This window comes from Protopterus annectens, chromosome 7.part0, assembly GCF_019279795.1.
Source record: "Protopterus annectens isolate FY-2018-M chromosome 7.part0, PAN1.0, whole genome shotgun sequence".
Classification (NCBI taxonomy): Eukaryota; Metazoa; Chordata; order Ceratodontiformes; family Protopteridae; genus Protopterus; species Protopterus annectens.
This window is the reverse complement of record NC_056739.1, coordinates 647,896,873-647,921,450: the sequence shown is the minus strand read 5'-3', so window position 1 is coordinate 647,921,450 and position 24,578 is coordinate 647,896,873. Positions and strand designations below refer to the sequence as shown.

The following is a 24,578-nucleotide window of genomic DNA, read 5'->3' as shown; positions in this document are numbered from 1 at the left end:
CAGAGGGAATAGACTCCTCTGCATCAGAATCTTCAAAATGGGAGTATGCATGTTCCTGGTCTTCAGAATGTTCTGAAGTAATGGAGGCCTGGTCCGAGGAAGGGTATTCTTCCTCCACTCTGGGCCTTTTGTCCGAGGGGGGGGGTTGAGAACCCCTGATAAGAGTAATCAAATCCTCAGCCATTTTGAGCATCTGCTTTTTAGGCATGGGGCCTTGAGGGGCCCCGAGGAGCTCGTCTTAGTATGCATGGCTGCTTTAGACTTAGTGAAAGCCTTAATGGAAAAAGAAGGCCTGAAGACACCTTGAGAGGTGGCAGGCCTGTCTAAACAGTTTCCCCACCAGGAATGGCTTTGGTATCTGTAGTCAGGGTGTGGGCCGAAGAGCCTGCGACCTCAGGCACAGAAGACACCGCCAATGAAGTGTCATCGGTAGTCAGGGGCTGCGTAGGCGCCTCGCTGAGAACCAGAGCACCTGTAGTCTGCTTTAGGGTGGTGTCGGTAGAAGTCGCGGACCTCGTATGTCGGTCCTTATCTTTGCGTCTTACTCAAAACTGGAGTCGGAGTATCAGACGACATAATGTAATTAAACTTTTTGCCAAAATAGTGTTGGGCGAACTCCGCCTGACGCTTAGTGCGTCTGTTGAATGTAGCACAAAAACGACAGGCCGAGACGTCGTGGTCTGGGCTTAAGCAAGGAATGCAGAGGGAATGAAAATCCTTATGCAGTATTTGCTTCCCACATGAAATGCAATTATTAACTTTGTCTGACATCGGTCAGAGGCAAGAAAAGTTTCCCGAATGGGGTACTTAGCTTTCAAGACGACTTTGGTTGAAAAATATTCGTAATCTCAGGAGCTGGCCGACCGGCACTTGTGAACTGCTTCTGCTTCGGACACCGCGCGGCAAGAAAGACTGAAGAAAATGGCGTCAGCTGGTTCTTTTATACCCCTGTCGCACTGACATCAAGAAGTGACTACATCCGATGCCAGACCTAGACTTTGGAATTCGGCCGACCGAGGACCCGCCTGACGGCAGGAAAACCCATCTGTTATGACTGCAGCTGTATGCACGATGAACATTTGGTAATGTTTTGAGCCGGCCTTGAACCTGAGGTATTGTCTGCACTCCTGTCTGATAGGGATGTGTAGGTAAGCCTCCTTTAAATCCAATGTTACCATCCATGCATTTTTGGTCAACATTGGCAGGAGCTGCTGCAGAGTAAGCATCTTGAACTTTGGTATCTCCAGGAAAGTATTTAAGACAGACAGATCCAGGATGGGTCTCCATGAATTTTGTTTTTTGGGAACTAGAAAGAGCCTTGAGTAAAAGCCTTGCCCAGTCTCTGATTGTGGAACCAGTTCTATGGCCCGCATAGCCATGAGGGATTCCACCTGACTTAATGCCTCTGCCCATTGGTGTTTTGGTAGGTCTGGCCATCCATTTGGTCTTGGCAAGGTATGAAAGTGTTCCACCTGGCTTAATGCCTCTGCCCATTGGTGTTTTGGTAGGTCTGGCCATCCATTTGGTCTTGGCAAGGTATGAAAGTGGAATTTGTAACCTCTTGAAACTACATCCAGAACCCACTTGTCTTGGGTTATGCAAGTCCAATTTTGTTGAAAAAGAGTTTTCCTCCTAGAGGGGCTTCCAGGATTCCTGGAGCCATGCAGGAGTCATTGAGCCTGTTTTCTGTAAGACTGAGGTTGGTCCTCTCCACCCCTGGGGGTGGAAGCACTCCACTGTCTAGGTCTGTAAGAGGTCTGTGCTTGGGCCCTCCCTCTGGAATGCCTATATCTACCCCTCTGAGGCCTGTCCGAGCTGGGAAAGAACCAATTTTTAGTTTGCCAATTTCTGCTAAATCTCGGGGGCTGAAGGCGTAAGAAATCTTTAACCATTTGCATGGATTTTGCCTTATCCTCCATTTTCTTTATCACCTCTTCAGCTTTACACCCAAACAAAACATTATGCTGTACAGGAGCATCCAGTAACTTTGCTTTCACTTGATCAGGTAAGTTTTGTTCCTTTAACCAAGCATGCCTTCTAATGACTGCCAGTGGCAGCCACCCTGAATGAAGCCTCCAAGGCATCAAAACCACAGTGTAAGCCATGCTTCCCCACTTGCTCAGTAGCATGCATCAAATCATGTAATTCCTTATCTGCACATGCAGAAATGTTACCTAGCTTTTGTTTCATAACCGACAGCAGAAATTGCTGATATTTTAGCATATGAAATTGACAATTTAAAGCCCTAATAGATAAAGTAGCGGAAGTGTACACTTTATTGCCCCATCTCTCCAAAGCTCTAGAATCCTTATCTGACTGAATAGGGTTTTTAGCAGAGGCGGCCTTAACACCCTTAGGACCCTGAGAAATGGTTTCTGGATCAGCAGCAGGATTTTTATAAAGGAACTGGTGGGAGTCAGGGACCCTGTAATATCTGTCAGGCTTAACAGGGGCTGGAGGAAAGGAGTCAGGAGTTAAAATTAGCCTCAGAAAAGGCATCATCCACAATATCCAAAACAGGAGGAATAGCCAGGGGTCTATGTTGGGGAAGAAGGAAATCCCTAAGCCTTCTCTTAGATTCAGAGTACTCCTGTCCTTCCCAGTGAAAATGTTCCATGTCATGTAAAGTTTCCCCAAAAGAAAAATCCTCAGGGGGAGAAGCTGATGGAATGGATTCCTCCGCATCAGAATCCTCATAAGGAGGGAAAGAGCATTCCTGTTCAGAAGAAGACACTGAAGAAATAGATGCCTGATCAGAAGATTCATAATCCAAATCTTGCCTTGGCCTTTTGTCTGGAGGGGGATGTGAACCCCTAATCATGGTTAGTAAGTCCTCCGCCATTTTAAGCAGCTGTTTCTGCGATTTGGGTCCTGGATCAGAAGAGGCCTGGGCTGGTGTCTTTGATTTAGGAGTCTTAGCCTTTGTCTTTGGCTTTGCCTTTATCCGAAGCTGTGTAGGTCTGAAAACCCGCTCGGAAGCCGGTACCTGCACAGCGGCTCCGGACCCATCCGAGGGAGCATTGTCCTAAGGTCCTACAGCTGGAGTACTCAAAGGCCTAGATGGCTCCTCGTGGGAGTCCGTTTCGGCAATCTGTTCTGAAATGGCAGACAACAGGGTCTGCGAAAGTGCCTCACTGATGACGGCCGAACCTGAAGCTGGCTCTGCTTGTAAACCATCTACGATTTGGACCTCTGAGGCCTGTGCTTATCCTTGCGTCATGCAAAAGTAGTGAAAAACAAAATTGTACCTCCGCTTAATGGTACGTTGATTAAATCTAGCACAAAAGACAACTAGCTACATCGTGGTTAGGGCCTTAACAAGGAATACAGTATGAGTGAAAATCCTTGAGGTATTTGCTTCCCACAAGAAATACAGTTAACTTTTTCTGACATCGGACTGGAGCAAGAGAACAGTTTCCCCAACGGGTACTTGGCTTTTAGAAGCAAGTCTTCGGAATGAAGCACGAAAAAATATCAGGAGTCAGCCGACCGGCACTTGCGAAATGCTTCCACCACATGGCAAGAAAGACTGGAGAACATGGCGTCGGCTGGCAGCTTTGTATTCCTGGCGCTCTGACGTCAGGGAGCGTGACTGAACAGCCGACGCTGGACCCAGACTTTGGGATTCTGGCCGGCCGAGGGCTGCCTGCCGGCAGGAAGAACCCTACAGTGATGACTGCAACAGTGAAACACTATGAACATCTGAAAATTAAAGGAAAAAAAAAAAAGTGGAGGTAAGCATCCTTCTGATCCAAAGACACCAGAAAAGCCTGGGGTAGTAAAACAGGAAGCAAGGTTTGAAGAGTAAACATTAAAATAGGGACCTTGAGAAAGGCGTAGAGCAGGGAGATATCCAGAATAGGTACCCCTTCCTTTTGAGGGAGCAGTAACATCATGGAATAAAAACCCTTTCCCACTTGGGGAAGGGGGAACTGGCAGAATGGTTCCTTGGTTCTCCAGGGACTGTAGGACATCCAGGTTCTCCAGGAACCCTAGGACCTCCATTAAATGAAGTTGTTCTGGATCTTGAGTAATCCCTGTAAAGAGAGAGAGGGAGAGATGCCATACAAGTAACCAGACTGATAATAGAAAACCCAATAGACTCAAGTGATTAGCTGCCAATTTGAAAGACAAAGGAACCTGGTCTAAGAGTAGATGGGGAAGCAAATTGTCCAAGAAGCAGGCTTATAAAGGAAGCTTCTGGGCCACAGAAGTCTGAAGTCTTCACAGAGAAGACTCAATCAACACCCTTCCTACCGATGGAGGTCAGCAGCAGCAGTCCCAAAAAGGATGTTTATTATGCAAAGGAGCACCCAACAACTTGGCCTTAATGTCCTCTGGCAAAGACTGGAGACGAAACCAATAACACCTGATAACAGACCCAAAAAGCTACAGCCCTGGAAGAAGCATAGTTGCACTTAAGTGGTGAGCCACTTGTGAAGCAGAACCTAAAATAGATGGGGCAGAAAATTTTCCTTCAGAATCAGGGAAGCCAGAAATAAAGACCATCAGGTTTCTTAGGAGCAGGAGGCTGAGAATCAGAAGACTTGGAAACAGCAATGAAAAGTGTCTAACAAGGCAGCCAGCACAGGAGGAATTGCAGAGGGTTTAAGAGTATTCACCTGAAGCAACCCTTAATATCTACTCAGAGTATCAGACACTTAAGAATCTCAAAGTATTCCATCATCTTAATTCCTCAAAAAGGAGACTCTGGGCCAATAAACTCATCAGAACCATACAAAATAAAGGTGAAGGCACCTGTGAAGAACAGGACAAGGGCCCCTCAGACTGTGAATCCTCAGAGGAATCCAGTTTCCTAGGCAGTTTAGAAGGGCAAGAAATCCAAGGAGGAGCAGGCACCAAAACATTGAACAGGCTTCAGGACCATCAAGGCAGAAAACAAGCCTTGAATAAACTCTTCCCATTCCCTTTGAGGATCCTTAGGATAGACCAAAATATGGTTAAGTCTCATCTTTCCTTGGATGTCAGCCCTAACAAATACTGGAGGTCCTGACCCATACTGAGATTCAATAATAGTACCCAGAACCTCCTCCCTGAACAGCATTCTGTGGAATCCCTCCAAGACCTTATGAAATAAAATGATTCACGCACATCTTGAGCAGATGACTACAAGGCCTCAGAGAAAGTGTGAAAAGACCGATCCATGCCAGCCTTAGATGGGGTTGCAGCAGAGGAATCCTATGTAGAAGCCAGATCGCCTACAGTGCTAATGGGTCTACATTACATCCTCAAAATCCACCTTCACAGAATACGAATTTGGTGGCACCAAACCACTTCTGCGAACTGTGAAATCCTAAATCATTCCCAGGGTAAGGAAAAAGACTTCCTAGCACACACTGCACTAAAAATCAAACTTCAAGATCACTACAGTGGGGGAAAAGGGTAAAGTTGCTGTTGGCCAAGTGTTTCCTTACCCTGGGAAAGATGTCACAGTTCACATAGGTGTTGTTTCAGTGGTTTGGTGTCACTGAATTTGTATTCGGTGAAGATGGGATTTCAAGGATGTAATCTAGACACAAGCCAACCCCCCACTTCTAGATGCGCATCCAGTGGAGGCTGGACAACTAAAGAATCTGGCTGAGACTTCTTGCCCAAGATCTCTGGGTTTTGCATGCACATTGGACTGTTTTAAGCAGCTGGTTTTCATGACAAATGGCCAGGAAAGACTAACTGCTTCAGAGTGTCTTTAGGCACAAAATTATACAGATACAAGAGGTATGGTAGTGACAATCCTTGTAGGGAATCTGCCTCCCACAGTGGCATTTTCCCTTCTTGGATGATTAACTTTAGGTAAGCAAAACAAAACAGAAGACCAAAGAAAAGAAAAAAAATGACCCCAATGTGGCGATTCTCTTACACTAGGTATTCACAGCAACAAGGCATTTAGACTAACTAGCGATAATGGTGTCACCTTTATGCCCTGTGCAGGGAGTGTGAGACATGTTGTATACAATATAAGGCTTTAGTATACTGGCTGGACCATGGCTGTCCTAAGCAGGAGATCCCACTGCAACAGTGATGTAGAACATTTACAACAGGACCAACTCATGTTCTATGGCTGGGAGCCTTTAAACCCAGAATGTGTCACCTTGCCTCAGAAGTTCCTGCAGTAACAGTACAGTTGTATTTTTCAATCACACCATGATGTATTATGTCAACTACATACATAGCACCTTTCCATAAGGCAAGGCCCTAATACACTGAGCTGACTTTAAAGGCTGACAGCTGAAGGGACTTGCCCATCTGCAGAGGAAAGTACAGTTTTGTACCTACCATAAATGTAGATGTCCGAGAGGTATGCATCTGCAGTCCTAACAAATGGGTTGTCCTGCCTCAGGCAGCCCTTCGGTCGGCCGGATTCCAAAGTCTGGGTCTGGCCTCGGCTGATGTCGCACTTCACCCGACGTCATAGCTGCTGTCAATTGGGTATAAAGGCATCAGCCGATGCCATTTTCCTCAATGTTTCTTGCCCCAGATGCCAGGTGCCCTCTAGGAAGGCTAAATTTGGATAAATGCAAATGATTCCAAACAGTAGAGAGCAAACATAAATAAACATGTATATACATATATACAAACAAATACACCATAATAGATTCCCCCAGCTAGCTAAAAGATGGGCAAATACCCTAGGAGTACCACAGAGGGGAAGGAGGGTGGGTAATCCTGACTGCAGATGCATACCTCTCGGACATCTACATTTATGGTAGGTACAAAACTGTACTATGTCCTTCAAGGATGCATCTGCAGTCCTAACAAATGGGTAGAATACCATAGCCAAACTGGGGGAGGAGGCACTAAGAAGATTATGGTGTAGTTAAGATCCCTTGCAAAACAGCAGTGGCAAAACCTGCTCGGGATCTGGAGTATAAAGGTAGGTTATAATGCTTGGCAAATGTATGCACGGAGCTCCAAGTAGCAGCCTCTAAAATGTCTTTGGTAGCCACTCCTCGTAAGAAAGCTGTAGTAGTGGCTGTATCCCTTGTGGAGTGAGGTCTGATGTTTTCTGGAGTTGGCTTTCCATGAAAAGAGCAACAAAATCTAATGCAATTTCCTATCCATTTTGAGATTGTCCGTTTCGAAATTGCTTTTCCTTCCATTCCTGTTGCATATGCTACCAGAAGCTGGTCAGTTTTTCTATTGTTCTTGGTTCTGTCCAGGTAGTAGCGCAATTGCCTGTGCACATCCAAGGTATGTAGTAGTCTTTCCCCCCTGTTCTTTGGGTTGGGGAAGAATGTTGGTAGGTGGATTGCTTGGTTCAATGATACCCTGGAGACCACCTTTGGCATAAAAGTAGTGTTAGTTCTCAAGGACACTCTATCCTGATGGAAGATAAGGAAGGGCTGTACTGCCATTAATGCCTGTAATTCAGAAACCCTTCTTGCTGAAGTGATTGCAAGCAGGAAAGCAGTTTTCCAAGATAAGAACTGTAATTCTGCTGTTGCTGCTGGTTCGAAAGGGGGAAGTGTTAACTTTTCTAACACAAAGTTCAGGTCCCATGTAGGCAAAGGTGGCTTTCTTGGAGGCTTTACATTTTTAATTCCTCTCAGAAACTGCCTGAGTAGAGGATAGGATGAGAGAAGACTGGAGGATCCATGTTGTATTCTGCTGAAATTGCTGATGCATGAATCTTAATGGAGGAGTAAGACAGGCCCTTGTGGAAAAGTTCTGCTAAATATTCCAGGATGTTAGCTATGTTTGCTAATGATACATTTTCTCCTTTTGCTGCACTCCAAATGAGGTATCTTTTCCATTTGGCTGAATAAGTTTTCCTTGTGGAGCCTCCAGGATAATGTCTTTAACCCTCTGAGATAAATCTGGGTTATTTTGTTGTATGTAATATTCCAAGCAGCTAGCTGCAGTGTTTTCAAGTTTGGATGCAGGATCTTGAAGTTGTTCTGTGTTAGCAGTAAAGGAAGTAGAGGTAGAGGCCATGCGTGTGCCAGAGACATACTCCTCAGTAGCGGGTACCAATGCTGCCTCGGCCAGTCTGGAGCTAATCAGGATGATCCTTGGGTGATCTTCTTTGATCTTCAGTAGCACTTTGTGCATCAAAGGAAGAGGTGGGAATGCATATGCCATCAGGTTTTCCCAACTGAAGGATAGGGAGTCCACCTTCCAAGCAAGTGGGTGGTATGTCCTTGTGCAGAATTTCCTCAATTGGTGGTTGTGTGGGGATGCGAACAGGTCTATTTCTGGTAGCCCCCATTTCTTTGTAATGGATTTGAAGATGTCTGGATGCAGCATCCATTCGTGGGCATCCGTGGTAGTTCTGCTTAAGGTGTCTGCTAGTATATTTTCTTTTCCTGGCACAAATATGGCCTGGAGATGAATGTTGAGGTTCAGGGCCACATTCCACAGGTCCATTGCCATTCGGCATAGAGGATATGAATGTGTGCCTCTCCGTTTGTTGATGTACCACATAACTGTGGTGTTGTCCGTCCTTATCAGCAAATGACCTTGTTGAAGAAACGGTCTGAATGTCTGAATTGCCTGTTTCACTGCCAGAATCTTTTTGATTTATGTGTAGGTTCAGCTGGTCTTGTGTCCATAGGCCTTGTATACACTTGTCCACCATGTGTGCCCCCCAACCGAGGTCTGAGGCGTCCGTGGTGATAGTCTGGCTTGGTTGAGGGCTGTGGAAAGGTAGTCCTCTGTTCAACTGACAGGCCTGAGCCCACCACAGGAATTCTTGCTTCAGGCATGGAATTATTGGAATTTGGGTTTCTAGGCTGTGCTTGTGCTGAGACCATAAATTCCTTAGGTACCATTGCAACTTCCTCATATGTAGTCTGGCATGTGGAATCAATATTATGCAGGATGCCATGTAACCCAGGGCTTGCAGGACTTTCCTTGCTGTAAGCTGGTTCTGCGTTGTTAATGCCATGAAATAGAGTGGTAGTTGCTTTTGCTTTTCTGCTGTGAGAAATGCCATTTGATTTGATGTGTCCAGTTCTGCACCCAGGAATGTTATCCTTTGGGATGGTACCAGCCCTGACTTTATGTTGACTGTGTATCCCAGGGCTTGCAATAGGTGAATAACCTTTTCCAAATCTTTTCTTAATTTGATCTTGTTGTCCGCTTGTATCAGGCAGTCGTCCAGGTATGGATAAATTTGAATTCCCTGAAGCCTGCAATGAGCAATTACTGATGCCAGACATTTCGTGAATACTCTGGGTGCAGTAGATAAGCCAAAGGGCAATGCTGAGAATTGATAATGCTCTGATCCTGCAAGAAATCTGAGGCATCTTCTGCAATCTGGTCGTATAGGGACGTGCAGGTATGCCTCCTTGAGATCTAGAGTCACCAGCCAAGACTCCTTGCCCAGCATGGGAAGAAGTTGCTGTAGGGTCAGCATTTTGAATTTTGGAACAATGAGATGTGTTCAGAGCGGACAGGTCGAGAATAGGTCTCCATTGGTTTTCTTTTCTTGGTACCAGGAAAAGTCTGGAGTAAAATCCTTGTCCTTGTTCCATAGACGGTACCTTTTCTATAGCTCTCATCCTTAGTAAGTGGTTGATTTGTCCTAGAGAGTTTGTCTTTTGGTTTGGTGGTAGGTTTGGCATTCCTCTCTTTCTTGGTAGAGTATGGAAGTGAAACCTGTAGCCTTTGTCTATTGTCTGTAAAATCCATTTGTCTCCTGTAATGTAATGCCAGTTTACTGAAAATAAGGCTAGCTTTCCGCCTAAGGGTGCTTCCAGTTGTTCCCTGGAAGGCGGAATCAGAGCCAAGTCACTGTGACTGTCCTGTGGAAGTGGTAGTAGCTGGATCTGTGGCAGTACTTCTGTGGTTGTTAGGCTGCCACAGACATCCCCTGTAGGCACCTCTGGATTGACCTCTGCCTCTTGGGCGCCTATTTCTGCCTCTCTGTACTCTGGAGGTGTCTGGAAAGGACCAATTCTTCGAAGGCCAATTTCTACTAAACCTCGGAGGCTGAACCTGTAAGAAATCCTTGACTGTTTGGACAGATTTTGCTTTTTCTTCCACCTTCTTTAACACTTGCTGTGCAGGGGTGCCAAACAAACTGTTTCTCCATGGGAGCATCTAGGAGCTTTGACTTTACATGGTCTGGTAAGGATTGCTCTTTTAACCATGCATGCCTTCTGATCACTGTACCAGTCATAGCTGATCTAAAGGAAGCCTCCAGTGCATCATAGCCACATTTTAAGGAATGATTACTGACCTGCTGAGTGTTATGTACCAAATCCTGAAGGGACTTACGGTCTAAAGGTTCAGGAGAGGACAGTTTTTTATTTAGCTGATCTAACAAAAATTCCTGATACTGAATCATGTGGAATTGACAGTTTAAGGCCCTAGCCGAAAGAGTAGCAGAAGTATAAACTTTTTTACCCCATCTCTCTAGTGCTCTAGATTCTCTTTCAGAGGGGAGGGGGTTTTTGGTAGAGGCTGCTGCTACAGCTTTGGGGCCCTGTGAAATAGTTTCAGGATCTGCAATAGGAGCCTTATACAAGTGATAATGTGTGTCCGGGACCCTGTAGTATCTGTCGGGCTTAGCAGGGGCCGGGGGAATAGAGTCAGGGGCAGTACAAGCATCATTAAATGCATCATCCACAACTGTTAGTACTGGAGGAATGGCTAAAGGCCTATGCTGTGGTAAATGTAAAAAGGTCCTTAACCTTTTCCGAGAATCTGAAAAATCCTGGCCCTGCCATTGAAATTGCTCTCTCATAGCATGCAAGGTTTCCCCAAAAGAAAATTCCTCAGGAGGAGAGGCAGAAGGAATGGAGTCTTCTGCATCAGAGTCCTCATATGGAGAATAAGGGCCTTCTGGAGGGTTTGAGTTTTCTGAATCATCCGAGGAGTAATCAGTTGAAACTGGCTCAGTGGGCTCTGCTCTAGGCCTGTTCTCTGGAGGGGGATGAGAGGCCCTGTCAGGGTGAGGTTGGGATCCCCTGATCAAAGAAATGAGATCCTCTGCCAGGCTGAGCATTTGGGAACTAGGCCTGTGTGAGGGGGTTTTAGCAGGCAAGGCCTTAGAAGATTTAGCTGCTTTAGCCCTAGAAAAAGCCTTGATAGACATGGATGCAGGGGGCCAAGCAGCTCCACGTGCAGGAGTAGAAATGTCTAAGGGGATAGTATCTGATAAATCCTGAGAACCTGCAACAGCAGGTGGAATTTCAGTAGCAGATTCAGCCATGCTAGTTGAGGCCTCGGTTGTAGGAGGCATGCTTTCGGCCGAAGGAAGAACCGAGGACTCCGTTTCAGCCGAAACAGAGACACTCGCGGTTGGCTTAACCGTGGTTTCGGCCGAAACCGCGGACCGCGAGTGTTGGTCCTTTTCCTTACACTTTTTAGCTAATTGTGAAGTCCGAGTCTCCGACGGCATGTTGTAAGCAAAAGCAGGGCCGAAAAAACTCCTCAGCAAACTCCGACCAACGTCTAAGTGTCGGTCGGTTGAAGAAAGCACAGGCTAGACAAGCTGCTACGTCGTGGTCTGGGCCTAAGCAAGGAAGGCAGTAAGAGTGGAAATCCTTATGAGGTATTTGTTTCCCCACAAGTTAGTTATTTACTTTTTCTGACATCGGCTGAGGCAAGAAAGAGTCCCCAATGGGGTACTTAGCTTTTTAAAAGTCTTCGGTAGTAGTAATCTCTGGTTCTGACCGACCGGCACTTGCGAACAGCTTCTGCTTCGGGCACCGCACGGCAAGAAAGACTGAGGAAAGTGGCATCGGCTGATGCCTTTATACCCAATTGACAGCAGCTATGACGTCGGGTGAAGTGCAACATCAGCCGAGGCCAGACCCAGACTTTGGAATCCGGCCGACCCAAGGGCTGCCTGAGGCAGGACAACCCATTTGTTAGGACTGCAGATGCATCCTTGAAGGACATCAAGGCATTCTTAATTCCTCATGGTGAATTCCTTCTGTTGACTGAAATTCTTGACTTGCTGGTGTCACATTGGCAGAGACACCGAACTATTGTGGGTCAAGTGCTGTACTTTGCCCTGAACCTCACCTGCCATCTTTCAGCCTTTATTATTCTCAGACACATCCATCCACAGTCTCCTTTACTCCAGATACGTTTCATTAAGGGAGGCAAGTGCATAAGAGAACAGATAGGTAACATACTGAAGAGTTCTTGACCTAGGAGAGACATTTAGTACCTCTCTTGCCATTCAACCATGCAGGTATCCACTTTTTCCAGTCTTCCCAACAGCCACCACTGTGGCTCCAAGTTGAATATCTTGCTGAATCCAGGTAGGCTGCAACTACTGTTACTTCAGAACCCTGCTTGTCCATAATGCAGAAACTTGCATTTGACAAGTTTTAGCCAATACTCAAATCTTCAATAAGCTTTTCTAGACGTCCCTTCAGGATTCTCTCCACAACTTATCCAAACATCATTCAATGAGGTTATTTCTGTTCTTCCCTTTCTCAATTCTTGCAAATGTTGCCCTTCCTACCAAAGACGTGTCTGTCACTGCTAGTCTCCCCAGTCTCCCTTTCCTCCTGCCTGAATCGTTAGCATCACACTTAACCTAGCCACTTTGGCCTGCTCCACTTTTTACCTTTTACCAGGCATCCTTCACTATATTCCCCATTTCTCCATCCCATAGCCCATGTTCCTTCCCAGTGTGCTTTTCTACTCTTTTCACCACACAGAATAATCCACACACCTTTTAAAATCCCACATCACTGTGTTTGCCAATCTTTCCTGCATATCTTGTTACCTCATACCTTAACAGGCTCTTTCAACCTTGCACAGAACTTTCTGCTACAGTCCAGCACAATCTCAATGAATACCTGCCATGGTCCAGGCACTCGAGCCTAGGTAGTTTCCCTTGCCACTCTGCTGTCCTATTCTTGGCGTGTTCCTTTTCCTTTCTTTCAACACGTTTGACTGCTTCTCATCCCAATTTCTCACCCAATACCAGTATCCAGGTTTCTCCCAACGTGTACAAGTTATGCTGCTCAGATACTCACTGGAATCTTATGGCGTATGGTTTGCTACTGTCCTTTTGGCACCTTCACAATGGGTTGCATGACATTTTCAGAACCTCTCACTGCACATTCTGATACTTTATAGCAAGTTATTGCAGCAACATGTCCAAGGGCACGTTAGGCAGCCTATTGCAATGTCTGTCCAAGGGCAGGATAGGCAGTCTACTAGGAATTGCATTCTAGGTGACGCAATCACTGATGGGTCACAGCTTAAAGAAAAGGATCTCCACCCAAAAACATTTTCCAACTTTGTGGGTCAAAACAGCATGCAGAGTACAAATAAGTATTGATTCATAGTAAAGACAGACTGTCATTAAAAGTGAAAGCAAAATTAACTAAATGTGGTGTCTACAAGCATTAACAAAACCTCTGAATCTACACTAGGCCAGACACTGCTGTGAAAACTGAAGGGGAGTGATGAACATTGTGTGGATAAAGAGCAGGATGCAGCGGGTTAGCTTTAGAAGCAAAAATTTGCCACAGATGAAATTTCTGGGACCATCACCATTTGCAGCACATGGCTCTGGATTTAATTCTGGAAATCCAAATAAAACACACCACACAGGATGAAGTGGCATCAGAACAGAGAGGCCTTTACATGAAGGAAAGCACCATCAAGAGGGAGTGGGATCGTTAGTAGAAAATGGCAATTTAAATTTCAGCTCAGTGCAAGGATTCTATCTAAAAGGACAGGAAAAAACTGAAGTCTTTATAGAGGTAAAGTGGAGAGAGAGAGAGAGAGAGACTCTCTATGCATAGAAGTTCCACACACACAGATTATTCTAGTAATGCTAACAGGACTCAATTTAAACAACTTTTACAGTTAATGGTGAGTCAATTTTCTACTTACAGCGATACAGGAGTTCAGGGGTTTGCCGTACTTCTTTCTGAATTCTCTTTTAATCTGTAGCAGGTCGACCTCACAGCGGGAAACAATTATCCTTATCAGAAGCTTATCTTTGGTTCCTTTGCCCTGAAACATAAGAAATTGCATCATATGTAAAAGGAAACACTAGTTTATAAATGCTAATTAAGAAATCAAACCATGATTAAACAGAAATTCACAGTCTGCCAGCCAGCAAGCCCACTTTCCTGACTCACACTATTTGGTCCCAGGCTATCACTATGTACTTCAGGTTTGTGGGAAAACTAGTCTGTCCAAAGAAGAAAAAAAGTGAATGTAGGGAAAACAATCCTGGAAAAACTGACTTCTTATGACGTACTGGTGTGCACACAAGCAACTTTGGAGGCAATTCATCTGTGAACGCTGAAGGAAACAAGACATTCAACACCCACATGGAAGGAGAAGATGCTGCATACCAAGTATCTTGGCCAGTAACTGAACTAGTGAAAATGATGGTCTGGAGCCATGCAAAAGGAACCTTTACTAAAGAGAGTAAAACCAACACACAAGTGCTTTAGCACCTTCTTGTGCTTGTAGTTCAATTTGGGTTGAACTGAACCAATGTCCCAAGCATTGCGTTGGTAACATTATCCACTGTTGCTGTGCCACCATGCCCAAGTTTGTCACACTTACACTGTTGCACCCCGCAACTACATTTGAATGGGCCAAGCTCAGGTTTACTTGGTCCTCTCAGACTTCACTAAGAATGGATTTAGGTATTCAGCTTTCACTGAAGCAAACAACTCATCTTGGCACTGCACTTCTCATGCCCACCATATTTAAACTTTTTACATTGTCCACACCTAGATGATGTCTGAAAGTCTATAGTGCCCAAATGTTTTATATTACTACTTCTCAGAGGTATACACTACAATCCTTTAGGATATTTTAAATAGGTTCTGATCCATTTTAAATAGACCTGCTAAGTGTTCCTTTATTCTTCCAGCCTTAACCGCTTGTATAATATCTCAGAAAGCTGCAATGGAAAAAATGTGGTTGCCAAATATTCACTGCAATTTAAAAATGGTTACCCATGGAGGTGCTGTGCCTTATTTAAATGTCACTGCATGTTGTGGGAATTGCAGAACTCTGCAAGGGCAAACTGTCGAGTGACAGACTACTTTTGAAAGCCAGCCCCCGTCTTTGCAGTTGAGGCTTCGCAATTAAGTGCGGAAGAGCACTCATCAGGTGTGCGTATTACTTGCGGATCTATCTTAGGCACAGGTTTCTGAACCTGTCCCCAAGATAGACTTTCAAGTAATGCACACACCTGAGGAGCTCTTAAACACTTCATAGTATCAATATTATTAGTTTTTATATTGGTGACAAACCTCAATTTAAAACTCTTATGCTCATCTTGACAGCAACTCCTTTCCTTCATGAAGTCATCAGAACAAATTTCCTTTTATTTTCTGTGACAATGTCCTTATGTGCTGCTCTCCCTCTGTCAAACAGGGTGCATTATTCTGGACACTGCATTCAAATTCTGCTGTTCTATGACCTTGACAGTTCTCCGGTCTCATTTTTTTTACTGCACATTTTAATAAAGTTGTAGCTTTCAAATAAATTTTGATATTTCACTAAGGCATGCCATTTCCCCCCTAATACAGATGTCTCTCCCAGGTTTACAGACTGGCCTATATAAATGTCAAAACATTGTAATATCAAACACCAAATGAGCAACACGTATTCATCAAAACACAAGCAATTCAATGAATACTTTTACAGGGCAAAGATGTAGTTGGCCAACTACACAGTGTTGCCTTTTTCTCCACTGTAGTGGAATCTGAGTTGGTATTTAGTGAGAGAGTGAGTGAGAGCGAGAGCGAAAATTCTTTCGCGGGGAAAATATTGGCTGTTTTGACTGTTGGTGCTTTAGTGCGTTCGGTGTTTAAATGTCAATGAAGAGGCATTCGCTTAAACACCTCTTTGGTATTATAATATATATCCTACAGACTGCATATTGCCACAAATCACAAGCTCTTGAAGCTTACTTGCAAACTTTTATGCTCTGTCCAATATCAAGCATGCCATGGAAGCACATTTACCACAGTGCTGGATGGTTAAGGGGGGGGAGGGGATCACTACTGTAGTACAACCCCAGAGCCACAGGGATTTGCATAGCCCCGGATAGATAGGGATTCGCTAAAGGAATTTCCAGAGTTTTGGACATTCCCAGCTGGGAGATGTCCATTTTAGGGATTTAGAAGGCCAGCAGCCCATGTCTTAAAAAAAAAAAAAAGTGTTCCTTGTGGGGCCAAAAAGACCCAAGCCCCAAGTACCTACAAGGTGTTTTCTTTCTGACCCCAGACTCTCATCTGTTAATTTCCACCACAATGTACCCAGAGATCTGACATACTAGCTGACAGATTGTCCCTTCACACTATTTCATAGCTCAGGCCAATCAATGCATGCAAGTGTCTGTAGATAAAAATGGGAAAATGGATGAGCCCATACTGCAGCAGTGTCCCTACTCGAACAGCTAAGGTAAGGTATACTTACGCAACTTTAAAGCATAGATTTTCATGGCAGGGCTGAATGCTGCAGCATAGCTTCTTATTCTAGCTGCAAACATGGCAAGATGATCATAAAAAGACCCCAAAGAAAAGGGGTCAAAAATCCAGCCCTGCTATAGACCCCATGAAATAAAAATTTTAAAAGACCCTGTGGAAAATGGGGTCACCCCTTGTGCTTAAAGAGTGTGCAGTTCTGTTCATGTACTTAATCTCAGATACTCTAAACTGAAATATTCCTAAATAAAAGGCTTCTGGAACTTGGTTGCCCTAATAAAATTGGTTGCGACTGCCCTCCTACTTCCAGATATTTCCGACTAAATTCATAGAAAAACTTCAGTAAGGTCTGCAAACTGTAATGCTTTAATTTGCTGCCTTATGTAAAGGATAGCGACAGAAAATGCTATTTTTATTTAACATTTGTTGACCGGGAAAGTCAGACTAGGTTCCACAGATCCTGCTTTCATTGGAGGCCTGGGGAGAAATGCTCCAGAAGCATGTCTTTAGCATGTGGGAGGAAACCGGAGTACCCGGAGGAAACCCATGTGAACACAGGGAGAACATGCAAACTCCACACAGAAGACACCCCAGCTGAAAAATTGAACCAGATTCTTTTGACCAGCCCAACCACATGTTTAATTGACCAATTAAAATAAAAGGTAATAATGCGGTCTGCCAGCTAGTGCCTCAAAAATATAAACTCTATTCCCTTTCAAAATCAAACTGAAAATATAAAATTTTAAATACCAAACTAAGATAACTGAAATATGGTTATACACATGCATTACCCTTAGCCATGCCATTTCCCACCTTAATCCATAATTCAACAAATCCTTACAGATACCTCTGTTCCAGAAAACTCTCTCTCACTAGTCACAGATTTCTACAGTGCCCATTCCAAGCAGCCCTCACCTGTCCCTCTACTGTACTTCTGCATTTCCAACCATCAATGCTCCCATTTTGGATAACTGTAGGCCAAGTACTAATGCAGAAGCTTTCTACCCTATTACCTCCATTCTACAGGGTGAATATATCCTTGTGTTGATGCCTCCTTCACTGGGTCTAGCTTAATTTGCCCTGGACACTTTTTGCATAGGCTCCCCAGCTGTCTCAGAGGTACATCTGGTTTAAATCTGGTTCCTTTGAGGAAAGCAGTGGTAGTTGCCCCATATGAATGGAGAGTAGGGTGATGTCCCACTTAACAACTGCAGATGTTAGACTAGATAAACATTGCGGTACTGATTCTTGGGTCTTCCTGCCAGGCAGAAGCCAGCAAACTGCCTGATATCAAAAGTCTTTGCCTCACTCTTGCTGGATTGATGTCCAAAGGCATCTGAACATAAATAGCATCTGCTGGTACCATCTTCAGGTCTTTCCAAGCTGTGTACAAGCAGTCTGATGCCCAAGGACAGCACAACCTCCCTAGTTGTCTGAAGGATGAGAGAGGAGATGGAGACAAGAGGACTACCTGCAGTGAACTCCTCTACCCCTTGCACCCAGCCAGGAAGAGAAAGTGGTCAGTAAATAGAGGGGTTGAAGGGTGGGATGAACTGAAACATTGATCTACTCAAATGGTTAAGTGGGACAACTTTACTATGTTATGTGTAAGCAGTGTTGCAGTACCTATTCTTGGGAGGGCTCTGAAAGCCAACAGTTTGGTTGAAGGTCATCTGTATGACCCTTGGAAATGAGGCTTTGCAGGATGGCAGTAGCAAAACATGCTCTCACCCTGGAGACAGCATGGATTATATAGTACTTTGTTAGGGTGTGCACAGAGTTCCAAGTGGCTGCCTCTAAGCTAGCCTTGGTAGGGACTCTTGAGGAAAGCAGTGGTAGTTGCCCTGTGCCTGGAGTGGACTTTACTATGACCAGGTGGAGTTTTTCCATGGTGGCAGTAACAGAACTTAAATGAAGTTAGCTATACATTTGGAAATGGTTTGGAAAAAGGTTTGCCCTAGTTACCCCCTGAAAAGCACAAGTAACTGCCCTCCTTTACCCTCTGAAAAGCACCAGCAACTGCTCTGCTCTATTAAGAGTTTTTGTCCTGTCAAGATAGTACCTGATCTGCCTGTGCACATCCAGGGAGTGGAGTACTTTTGCCCTCTTCTGTGTATTTGGGAAGACTGGTAGATGGCTAGCCTAGTTTAGGGTAAACTCTGATACCCTCACCTAAGGCATAAAAAAAAGATGCGTTTTTTCCAAGGGTTACCCTATCCTTGAGAGACAGTGAAAGGATCTTTACATGAAGGCTTGTAGCTCCGAGACCCTCCTTGCTAATGTGACAATTGGGTGGTTAGTGTAATGGTCAAGTTGTTTACCTTCTCAGTCACAAGGTATAGGATTTGATTCCACTCTTTGAAAGGGAAACTGGCTAGGCTTAAAGTGACCTGCAAGGGCATCTAGCCTAGTACTTTCCTATGAATTTATGACAGCTCTAAGGAAAGTGGTCTTCCAAGTGAGCATCTTTAGAAAAGCAGAGGCAGCTGTCTCAAAGAGGAAGAGAGCAAGGCGAGTTTCTGTAGCACAATTTATATCCCAGGCAGGAAAAGGGTTCCTTCTGAGTGGTGTCCAGTGAATCACCCCTTTTACTAAAGGGTTTCATGTGGGAGTGCAAGAAGATGGGCAGAAAATGGTGATGGCATATACACTAATACTGTAATAGGAAAGTTCATAAACAGGCCTGTATTCAGTGTTCTATAGGCTGCCAAGAACTAGGTCTAGCATACAAGGCATTGTCCAATCCCACTCTGATGGTCCTCCTGCATATCTGCAAAACAGCACCAGAATTACCCAGTCTAAAGACTTGCCTGTGATAAGAATAGGACCTGCTTGAGAAACTGGTATGTATCTCACAAACTACCCACCCATGTGAAACAAAGTTCCTCCGTAACCCAATTCAAGTGCAACCTGGACAACTGTATGGGAAACAGGAACTTCATCCCCGATTTGGCCCCCATGTCTCCAATGACACAGGTAGCATGTAAATGGTCCATTTTCAAGGCCTCTGCTTGTAAACATTTCACTTCCCAAGCCCCTGCTTACACTTATGGGTACCAGCACTGTCATGCATAGCTAGGTTTAAAATGGGCCTTGTGGTTGTTAGTCTAGTACACCCCTTAGAACCTGTAGGTACTCCAAGACTTAAGTTTGTCTGCCTGAAAATGCTTGGTGTTCTTGCTGTGGCACCAGATGGAAACTTCATTTGCTGTTGGACATGCTCCACTTAAAGAAATCCCAATCCCTCTGAGCTACACGCTGTAGGGACCTAAACCTTGTCACCACAATAAACAGAACATGCCGGAGTGATAGATTCCTGTCCCAGAGATTTCCCATACTCTGGAATAAACTACCTATCTATATCAAACAAAGCTCCTCATTAGCACTCTTCAAGAACAATCTTTATGATTGGATGGGAAATAGGAAATTCACCCCGGGGATCACCTCTGTGGCTCTGCTAGACAGTGGCACAGGAAAATAATTTTCTTGGGTGGCGAAAGCCAGGGTACCTTTTTGGCTGGGCTTGTATAGGCCCCAGGGCCAATAGCCTAGTACCTACCTATGAACCAAGTACGATCTTTCTGGCATTGGGTTTTCTTGCCTCTTTTGTAAAGGTCATGCATCAAAACCCAATCCTCCAGGCTGTTTACTTGTGTATGGCTAGGTGAGGATGGAATGCAGATCCCTTAACTTGACTGAAGAGATCTGCTTCCTGCTATAGAGAGTGTGGAATCTCCCTTTGCTGAGGGTCGAGAAGGGAAGAGAGCTAGTGTTGCTGCTGCCAGAAGGGGGTCAACTAGGACTGTGTTGCTCATGCATTGGCCCAGTAATCAAGGAACCTCAATCCTCACCATTGAGGGGCATCCACATTGGGAAGTATTACAAGTACACCCACAGCAAAGTACAATTTCCCTTAAGAGCACACAGATCAGTCTGGGTCTGGCTTCTCCCTTTCTTTCCAGATCCCCAATAAGACTCCCCACTAGCACAGCTACAGGGTACAAGTCTACACCTAGTGGTAAAACTAAAACCTCCAGCACCCTCTTTTCCAACCAGTACTTTGTGTCCCTGCCCAAGTAGCCGACACAGATACGAGTTCTATACAAACACAGACTCCTGGGGAAGGCCGGCACAGGTTCTCCAGCTATGCCCCCCTCTCTGCCAGGCTACAAAGGTAGAAATCACTGGCACCAACCACCAATATCGGCTAATAAGGCCCTTACCAAAGGGTGTCCAATTTTACTATGCAATATTATCCAATTAGTAAGTATGACTAACAGCAAGGCTTATTGGAGTGGCTTGGACAGCATCACTATATACATACAACGTACTCTGGAGCTTAAATTATCTCTACACAAAACAACCACAGTTGAAAGGTTAAAAATATTCAATAATAAATAATAAAAACACAAGACAAATCTCAATTCAACAGTGCTAGTCAAGAGTTCAGACACAGGAAAATGCTTAAAATACTGTAGAATAGTCTGGCAAATATAGAAAAAGTACAGTTGTGTACACTTACCATAAATGTAGATGTTAGAGTGTGTATTCACTGTTGCAGTCATTACATTTGGGTAATCTGCTGGCAAGTTGCTCAGTCAGCCTGAATATCAAAGTCTTGTGTCCTGCGTCGGTTGCCGTCTCCTCTTTCATGATGTCAGGGGTATAAAACATGCAGCCAATGCCATTTTATTCAGTTTTTCTTGCCCATATGTAAGGTGCCCCCCAAATGGGGAGCAAATATACATATATATATATATATATATATATATATATATATATATATATATATATATATATATAAATGCACTTTAGCAACACAAACTTTACCTTAATCTAAAAGGAAATGCATCACAAAGGCTTGAGTATAGTGAAGGAAAGAAGTTCTAGAAGAAAAAAGGGGGATGGCATGTGGGTAACCCGGACTGCAACAGTGAATACACTTGAACATCTACATTTATGGTAAGTGTACATAACTGTACTATGTTCTTCGTGTTTCACTGTTGCAGTCATTACATTTGGGTAGAATCCCAAAGCTATGGATGGGAGGATGGACCTAAATAGCATTAGGGGTTGCTATAAGGCCCTGCAGAACTGCAGTGGCAAAGCCTGCCCTGGACTTAGAGAGGCAAATGATAATGCTTTGTAAAAGTATGAACAGAGCTCCAAGTAGCAGCTTCTAGAATGTCTTTGGTTGGAACACCTCTGAGAAAGGCTGCTGAGTTAGAGGCAGCCCTGGTGGAATGTGACCCGATTCCATTGGGCACTGGTTTACATGATGCAAGTAGCAGAAACAAATGCAGTGGCTTATCCACTTGGAAATAGTCTGCTTTGATATAGCCTTTCCCTCTGATCCTGCAGCAAATGCCACCAGTAGTTGCTCAGTTTTTCTTAGAGATTTGGTCTTGCTTAAGTAGAATCTTAGTTGTCTGTCTACGTCCAATGAATGCAGAATCTGCTCCTCCTTGTTCTGCGGATTTGGGTAAAATGTTGGCAGGTGAATATAGTTTGGTTAAGATCCACACTGGATACCACCATAGGCATAAATGAAGGATTGGTCCTGAGGGACACCCTGTCCGGGTAAAATGTAATACAAGGCTCCACAGCCATGAGGGCCTGTAATTCTGAAACCCTTCTTGCTGAAGTGATTGCCAAAAGGAAAGCTGTTTTCAAAGATAAAAACTTTATATCCGCAGTAGCTGCTAGTTCAAAAGGAGATAGGGTGAGTTTTTCCAGCACAAAATTGAGGTCCCATGCAGGAGTTGGTGATCTTCTGGGAGGCCTTACACTTTTTGGCCCCTCTAAGATGCTGTTTTAGCAGAGTATGAGAAAAGATGGGAGGCTCCGTGTTGTAATGAGCAGAGATGGCAGAGGCATAGATTTTTATTGAGGAAAAATATAGGCTCTTGTCAAGCATCTCAGTCAAGTATTGTAAAATCTGAGGAATATTTGGATTTATGTCCATTCCTTGTGCTTGGTTCCAAGCATAAGATTTTCTAGTACTAGGCCTTCTGGCTTCCAAAATGACATCCAAAGATTTACTGAGAGGTGTTTGAATAATTACATAAGTCATGCTGCCAGGTTCAAAGTTTGGAGCAGAGTGTGCAGAATTTGATTGCTCTGCTGAGACAATAGATGAGGTATTTGAGGCAAGTACCAAGGAGGGAGTTGAGACATATTCCTTAGGATTTGGTACCAGTGCTGGCAAGGCCAGTCCGGAGCAATTAGGATCATTTTTTTTTTCTGTCTGACCTTTAGCAAGACCTTGGGGAGAAGAGGCAGAGGAGGAAAGGTGTAGACTGATAGGTTTTTCCAACTGAAGGATAGGGCATCCACTTTCCATGCTTGCCTGTGATAAGTCCGTGTGCAGAATTTGTCCAGTTGGTGATTTTGGGGAGAGGCAAATAGATATGTCTGGGCTCCCCCATTTCTGTGTTATTATGCTGAAGACTTGTGGATCCAGTTTCCCCTCGTGAGGGTCCATAAGATTTCTGCTTGGGTAGTCTGCCAGCGTATTTTGTTTTCCTGGCAGGAATTGAGCTTGCAGATGTACTTGGTAAGTCAATGCTGTGTCCTACAATGCCATGGCTAGTCTGCAGAGGGGATAGGAATGTGTACCCCCCCCCCTGCTTATGTACCACATAGCTGTGGTGTTGTCCTAGATGAAGTAAGTCCTTGAAGGCTGTCAGGGCATTCTGAAGAGCTAGCATCTCCTTCCGGTTGATATGCAGATGCATTCAGGGCATATGGAGGCCAAAACAAATGCATCTCCCCACCAGGTGGGCCCCCCAAGCATAGTCTGATGAGTCTGTAGTTAGGGTTTGGGTGGCAGGGGGTAGAGTGAATGACCGACCCTTGTTTTGGTGACATGTCTCTGCCCACCAAAGAAACTCCTGTTGTAGGCAGGGAATGAGAGGAATCATTGTTCCAGACTGAGTTTCCAGACTGTGACAATGTTGACTCCATAAACTTTTTAGGTACCATTGAAGTTTCCTTAGATGCAGTCTTGCATATGGAATTAGTAGAATGCAGGATGCCACGAACCCCAAAGCCTGCAGAATTTGTCTTGCAGATAACTGGGTTTTTGTTGCCATCTGTTTGAAGTATATAGTCAGTTGCCTTTGTTTGTTGGTGTAAGGTAAGCCATCTGGGCAGCTGTATTCAAGCTTGCACCCAGGAATGTAATTTTTTGAGAGGGTACCAGTTGTGATTTCTTTTCATTTATTGTGTACCCTAGGCATGTTAGAAGCCTTTTTACAAATGCCAGATGTTGAAGAAGAATGTCCTTGTTTTCTGCTTGAAGCACAGATTTGTATGCTTCTTTGTCTGCAGAATGCAATTACTGGTGCCAGGCACTTTGTAAAGACCCTAGGCGCAGTAGATAAGCCAAAGGGCAGTGCAGAGAATTGGTAATGCATAAAACCTAGAACCAGTTCAAAAACACCAAACGATACTAATCATTCCAAATGGAGCAGTTTGGATATCGTTTATTCAATGCATAAAACCTACCTTGAAGTGGAGGCACAATTCCCTTATTGGGATATGCAGGTATGTCTCAAGTCTAGAGTCACTAACCAAGCGTTCTTGCCCAGCATGGGCAGTAGCTGTTGCAAAGGCATTTTGAAATGTCAAAGAATGTGTTCAAAATCAATAAGTCCAGTATTGGACACCAGGCATCGTCTTTTCTGGGTACCAGAACAGTCTTGAATAAAACCCTTATCCTTTTTCCTGTTCTGGTACTGGTTGAATGGCCCCCATATCCATGAGGGACGTCACTTGGTTCTGAGCCTCTGCCCATTGATTTTGTGGCAGATCTGGCCAACCATTTGGAAATCTGTACCCCTGGGATACTAGGTTTAATACCCACTTGTCCTGGATAATTAACTGCCAATTTTGAGCATGAAGTGCTAATTCCCCCCAATGAGGCTGCCAAAAGATAAGTGCTTGGTAATGGTAGAGGGAAGTCATTGAGACTGCTTACTGTAGGGTTGTGTTTTGTTTCCTCCAGATTTGGAGGTAGAGGCACCCCATTGTTTTGACCTGTAAGAACCCTGTGATTGGCATATAGAGCCTTTTGAGCACCTGGATTTGCCTTGTGAGGCTCTGTTGGACACAGGAAAGGACCATTTTTTAGTAGGCCAGTGTCTATTGAATCTAGGTGGCTGCACTTCTAAGAACTCTTTT

The 24,578-nt window shown here is 44.5% G+C and overlaps 1 protein-coding gene across 1 annotated transcript in view; it reads right to left on the bottom strand.

Annotated features, from left to right (window-relative positions):
* The window catches only part of ANXA2 (annexin A2), a 301,172-nt gene that overhangs the window by 49,603 nt on the left and 226,991 nt on the right, over positions 1 to 24,578 (bottom strand). The window contains exon 10 of the mRNA XM_044076313.1: positions 13,831 to 13,953. Coding sequence (XP_043932248.1) covers positions 13,831 to 13,953 — 123 coding nt within the window. The remainder of the gene's footprint in view (positions 1 to 13,830; positions 13,954 to 24,578) is intronic.